The sequence below is a fragment of the Penaeus monodon genome, chromosome 17 (assembly GCF_015228065.2).
Source record: "Penaeus monodon isolate SGIC_2016 chromosome 17, NSTDA_Pmon_1, whole genome shotgun sequence".
NCBI classification, from domain to species: domain Eukaryota; kingdom Metazoa; phylum Arthropoda; class Malacostraca; order Decapoda; family Penaeidae; genus Penaeus; species Penaeus monodon.
Window position 1 is genome coordinate 10855497 of NC_051402.1, and position 6913 is coordinate 10862409.

The 6913-nt window shown below is 35.0% G+C and overlaps 1 protein-coding gene across 1 annotated transcript in view; it reads right to left on the reverse strand.

Annotated features, from left to right (window-relative positions):
- Positions 1 to 5311: 5311 nt before the first annotated feature.
- Positions 5312 to 6913, reverse strand: part of LOC119583546 (UPF0472 protein C16orf72 homolog) — a 22469-nt gene continuing 20867 nt past the window's right edge. Inside the window, exon 5 of the mRNA XM_037932081.1 lies at positions 5312 to 6788. Coding sequence (XP_037788009.1) covers positions 6586 to 6788 — 203 coding nt within the window. The 3' untranslated portion in view covers positions 5312 to 6585. The remainder of the gene's footprint in view (positions 6789 to 6913) is intronic.

The window sequence follows — 6913 nt, forward strand, 5'->3', positions numbered from 1 at the left end:
AGAAGGAGGAGATGGAGAAGAAGAAGAAGAAGAAGGAGAAGGAGGAGGATATGGAGAAAGAGAAGAAGGAGGAGGAAAAGGAGACGGGGATGAAGAGGGAGATGAAGGAGAAGGAGAAGGAGGTAAAGGAGGAAAAGGAGAAGGAGAAAGAGCAGAAGGAGAAGAAAAATAAGGAAAAGGAGGAGAAAAAAAAGGAAAGAGAAAAGAAAAACAAGGAAAAGGAGATGAATGAGACAAAGGAAATAAAGAAGAAAAAGGAGGAATAGAATAGAATAGAATACAATACAATAGAAGTGAAGTGAAGTGAAGTGAAGTGAAGTGAAGTGAAGTGAAGTGAAGTGAAGTGAAGTGGAGTAAAGTTAGCGGGAAAGAGGCGTAAAGATAATAAGAGAGGAGGGGGGAGAATGGTAAATGGTTAGAAAAAATAAATGCACTAGACATCAAAGGTCATATAGCATCATGGTAAAGAATTGTGGCGAAAAGGGTGGAAACGAATTAACAATCAGAATAAGATGTGTTTGATGATAAAAGTTGTAGAACGCTGTAGGATAGAAGGGTAGTGAAAAGGGTATAAAGGGGGAGCAATTGGAATACAGTGGGGATTTGTAAAGGGGGATGTGGTTAAAGGTATAGGGCAATCTGATCAAATGGAGAGTGTGTGTCTGAGGAAGGGGGGAGTAACACTGTATGAGGAAACAGCAAGAGAGTTATTATGAAACAATCAAAGGGTAATACGATAAGAAAAGATAGTTGTCGGAGTAGAAGAATCCAGGAGGGAGGAAGAAAAAGAGCAAAATAACCAGAAAGAAGAAAGAAAAAGATTTGAAATGGTTAATGGTTAATAGTTAAAACAAATAAATATGCAAGACTTAAAATGTCATCTAGCACTGTGGTAAAGTATAGTAGCAAGAAGCATTAGGAATGAGTTGATGATTACAGTAAAGTTAGAGGTTGACAGTGCTATAGGGTAGTAAAGAGAAAGATTTGAAATAATATTAAGAAATAAAAAGAAACATAGGCAAAAAAAAACAAAGAAAATGAAGACCTTGCCTAAACAACTTTACTAGAAATTGTATTGCACACTCAGAATATTAATTTATTGAGCCTTTTTTTGCTGTGTCAACATCTGAGGTCATCAGCAGTGTTCTAAAAATACAGTGACAGGGTGGGGTTTGGGGGTGAAGGCCCCAAGTGTAGCATTATGTTAAAGAATTGAGGCAAAAAATGGTAAAAATTAGTTAATGATTTAGGGTACATACACCGGAGGGGATCAAGAAAAGAAAAAGGAAAGAGGGAGAAGGAGAGACCTTGCAAAATTTGTTGAGGCGAGGGCTGAGGTCCGAGGCAGGGGTGAACCCCTACTTTGGGGCTCAGTCTCTGTCTCTTAACCCAATCACCCCGGATTTATGTTCTGTCCCTTGTAGGTTTTTGTGAATTTTGTTACATACAGATGGCTCCACATGTGCTCAGCCTCCATGGAGTGTATGAGTCGGCCCTACTGACTGATCTTGATTTCCCCATTCCTTGAATTGGCGGGAAAATGCGTTTTTCCTTTTAATACAATTGATATCAATACTGTTATTATTGTTATTGATGTTATGATTATTAAAGTATTATTAAAATCTTGTTAACATCTAAGACAATGAAATAATGCAAAAGATCCTTTCCAAAAGTCAAGGAAAAGGGTAAACAGGTGAGAAAGGAGGACTAATAAGTGACCCCTTGATGACTAAGCACTTGTAGAGCCATCTATGTGTGAATACAATAAATAAACCTGTGTTACAGTGGGCATGGCATGTATTCTTGCCAAACGTGCCGATTGGGTTAAGCCCCCCACGACAACGAGCAAGGGATTGGGGGGCACACTTGGATTAACTTTCAAAATACTTTATTTATATATTATAGTATCATAATACTCTGCTTGGCATCATGCAATGTTAACATCACTTAGAAAACAGGGTACCACATTTTATTCATGATTACTTTTATCTACTGCTGTTATCTTTATTTATTGCATGAGTCATATATCTGTCAATTATGGGCATGGCATGTATTCTTGCCAAACGTGCCGATTGGGTTAAGCCCCCCACGACAACGAGCAAGGGATTGGGGGGCACACTTGGATTAACTTTCAAAATACTTTATTTATATATTATAGTATCATAATACTCTGCTTGGCATCATGCAATGTTAACATCACTTAGAAAACAGGGTACCACATTTTATTCATGATTACTTTTATCTACTGCTGTTATCTTTATTTATTGCATGAGTCATATATCTGTCAATTATATTCATAGTGTTCCATTTTTCCAAGTTATGCAACACTATATTTTTATACTTTTATTGCAAATTATTATATTTTTATACTTTTATTGCAAATTATTATTTTCATACTTTTATTGCAAATGATATTTCTACACTTGTACTGTAAATTATTATACTTTATATTTTATTGTAAATTATAATACTTTTTAAGATTTTTATTGTAAATCATTATACATCCTAAAATTCTGACTGAACAATATTTCAAAACAATCTACAACATACTGAAGATTTAGATGTTATTCTTATTACTGCAGTCATTGTGACAATGTAATTATTATTATTTTTTAAAGGATATAACACTGCACTACTAATTATAAAAATGATGACAAAAAGGATAATAACAGTATTCCTTGCAATAATAATAATACATGAATTTCAGCATCTAATATTTCCTCTACATCTTGAGGAGAGTAAAACACCAATTTTTTTAGAAAGATTTTTTTTTTCCTTTTTAATCACAGAATGAGAAGGATGAAAGACACTAGGAAGGTCAAGTTAAAAAGCAAACTCTTTACACTACTGAATAATTCATAGCAACATTATGCTATGCTTCCAACAAGGCCTAACACATAGCAAGACAAGGCTGCTTTTTTGCTTTAATTTTGATGTAATTTAAACATTCTTTTTCTTTCTTTGTCATGGCCTGTTTATGTGCTTAACAAAAAAAAAAGGGGAGTAAAGGGGCTTTCAACATTCATGGGGTTATAGCTGCCACTTCTGTTCTTTTTGTTTTTACATTTTTCCCCGATTGTTTTTTTTAATTCACAAGGAAGATTAAATTTTGAATGTGATACTGCTCTAAAATATATATTTTTTAATGAAAAGCAGGTGGAAGAGAGGAAGAAATGTACAGAATTACTCTATGTCTTTTCTTTCATTTTTTTTTACACTGTCTCTCTCTCTATAAATGCACACTGTGACACTTGCACATGATTAAGACATTGCATTACTATTTCCCCCCACTCCTTCAACTGACCAACCTTTTGTCTTGTATGCATGTATATATATATATATAAATATATTTATATATATATACAAAAAAGAAAGGAAAAAGAGGAAAGAAATTTGGAGATCTAACATGGCACAATCAATTGAAAGCAAAGAGAGAATAGAAGAGAGGTAGGACAAAAAAATATATATATAAATAAAAAAAAGAAAGGGAAGGGGGGAAAAAAAGTACATAAAAATAAAACCTATGTACACATAAACTGAATATTTTACAATGTGATGCACTTGCAGTGGGGATAATATCAAACATGAAAACAAATAATATAACAAAAATGAAGCAATTAATGTTGCACTACCTTTTCTCAAACTTTGCAAAGATGTCTACTCCAGCACTGATGAGGAGATGCCAAGTTGCTTATTTAAATGTATTTTTGTTCTTGCTGCTGTTATCGTAAGCCCTGTCAATATAGCCATAATTACTAGAAAATTATCTTGATAAAACCTATATCATCTAAAGCTATGTCTGCATGATCAGGCATAACCAGTGGGCAAATTCCTTCAGCCACATTGGTGACTTATGTCTATATGAATCAGTAAATCAGTGGCAGCCACTACTAGCAATAGGCAGTACAACCAATCAGTGGGTGAGTCAGCTTCAGGTAAGGGCATCCCACTGGTTTAACATCAAAGTTGGCCAAAGATGGGCTTCCGCTCCTGCCCACTGGGCATGATGGTTCATGCAAATATAGCTCATATGTATCCCCCCCTCCCTTTTTAAGTTTCCTCTAGAAATTACTCCTCTTCTATTTAAATCCCATTTTAAACATTTATTTTGGTCTAAATTTGTGTATAACCCGGGTCATATTGACAGAAAAATGGCCCTTCTACATATCTAGTACAGCAATGCTTACAGCATTGTTATGAGATTAATCTATGTTTCACTGTAGGAGCCCAACTCGGCATCATATCTAATCACTGAAATGGACATCCCTTTGACTGATGCTGTCTTTACGACTTTTGCAAACCACGAACTATCTCTCTCACAAAAAAGACTGAGATTACTATCATAACATAATTTTGTTTTTAGCTGGTTGTGCAAGGTTTTACTTCTTTTTTTTCTTCTTCTTTTTAGCATATACAAGGCCTAATTTACTACATGAAAAAGTCAACAAAAAAAATCATACAAAAATGGTATCTAACACTAATTTTTAAAAATATTCCAGGCAATAGGAACCACATTAGAAATTTCATTTATTAACAATTCTGGACCATTATTTATAATAACAAGTCACAAAGTACAATTGTAAATTACAAGCCAGGTGAAAAGGGACAGTTTCTTGAGGGCCAAGGCAAGAAAACTGGAAGCATGTACAGGGTAAGCAAAACGCCTGTATGGGACTAGTTTTGCATACAAAGTGCATCACTGAAAACACCTTAAATACTAACTTCTTTATATTATCCATACATAATGTATATTAAAAAGAGGTATCACGTTGTTTGCTCCTCTACTTTTAGAGACCTTTGAGAGATTTCTTACACTATTACTGGCTGATTTGAGCCAGCTGTGGGTTTGTATTTGCTTTGTATTTTAAACCGACGTTATCCATGGTCAGGTGTGTCCTCTACCTCATTTCTTTTATCAAAGTGCATAAAACTGCTGGCCTCTGAAGTTGCTTTTTTATATCAAACATACTTTCCCTAGACTGTTTCCTATTCAAGAGATATAAATGAAAAAAGAAACCAAAAGAGAGAGAGAGAGGAGAGAGAGAGGATAGAGAGAGGAGACAGAGAGGAGAGAGGGGGGAGAGAGAGAGAGAGAGAGAGAGAGAGAGGAGAGAGAGAGAGAGAGAAATGAGAGAGAGAGAGAAAGTGAGAGAGAGAGAGAGAGAAAGTGAGAGAGAGAGAGAGAAAGTGAGAGAGAGAGAGAGAAAGTGAGAGAGAGAGAGAGAGAGAGAGAGAGAGAGAGAGAAGAGAGAGAGAGAGAGAGAGAGAGAGAGAGAGAGATAGAAAGAGAGAAGAAGAGAGAGAGAGAGAGAGAGAGAGAGAGAGAGAGAGAGAGAGAGAGAGAGAGAGGAGAGAGAGAGAGAGAGAGAGAGAGAGAGAAATCCCTCCCCAAACACTTGCACTGAAGGAGTCCAGGACATTACATATAATAACCACAATCAAACACTATAACAAAATCTAAAGATAAATATTGCAGTTTTCAACTATGAAGTAATGTCAAGTCTGTACACTTTAAGACAAGCTAATATAACCTGCCTGATCATTTTTGTGTACTCTAGCCTCATTCAGTTAAAGTGCTCAGAAGTATGAATAAGAATAAATTTGGCTGTTGCAATTTGTAACCTGAACATTTCCATACACTTTTATCAACGATACCTTACAATAATGATTTGTGTATCATCTTCATACACATTTAATAAACTTTCTTTTCTTTTCTTTTTTTTGTAAAGACACTGTTTTCTTCACGAGTGAACTTTTGTGCTCTCATCTTGTTTCACGAGGCCACAAAACCTCTGAGGATATCTGAGGATACGACCTCTCAAAATGTTTATTTCTTTACAAGTATTTACAAAGGAATAGGCACAATGACATGACTCATTGGTCTATGCATCATGTCTGTCTCAGGCTGAAGAGCATTAAAGTTATCCATTGACATTCTACAGAAGATAAGGGGGAGAAGGAGGAAGAGGAGGGGGTGGAATGGAAAGAAAGAGAGAGGGAGAATAGAGATGAGAAAAAAGAAGAGAAGAGGAAAGGAGAGGAGGAGGAGGGGACAGGGAATTCATGACTTATCAGAACTCATGTCTTTGAGTAATATAGAACATTGTTAAAATTTTATATTTCTAGATCCCTATATCTGTATAAACAAAATTAAATCAGGCCCAAGATAATATACCTGACAGACAGAGTCTTTCAAGTACATTATCTACTGCACGACCTTCAAAAGAGGGCCATTCATGGTCCTTACATAATTATACTGTCTGGTAAGAAAAATAGCAGGAAAAGACAAAGAATGAATGAAAAAAAGAGGATGAAAAAAATAATTCTGATTTTCTTAAAAATCAGTTTTATCTTCTATAATTTGCAACTTCAAAATCAAATAGATAACTTCCCCACTGAAAAATCCAACCTTTAGGCACAGTGAAAGAGGTTGTCAAAAAATAATATGAAAAAAAAATATATATATATATAAAATAAAAAAAATAATAATAATTAAAAAAAAAAAAAAATAATAATAATAATAATAATAAAAAAAGCAGTAACTACAATGAAAAAAAAGAAAAAAAAAAAATCTAACTCATATCTTTAAGTAAAGCGAGAGCGTTTGTGCTGAGGTGAGTCCATGGTGACATCATGGGTGGGAGAAGATGAGGGTGCTGGCCGCTTATTTCTTGCAAATTCATCACATATGAAAGCCTGAAGTTCAGGCAAGTGTGTTGAATTCCGCCGGCGGGAAGAGAGGGTGGGCGACCCGACTGGGGATGGACGTACATTTATACTTGGTTGACCTGCAGGAGGAGAGATTATTTAAGTATATGTTCAAGTATATATATATATATATATATATATATATATATACATATACATATACATATGCATATGCATATGCATATACATACCTCCCTCCATCCCT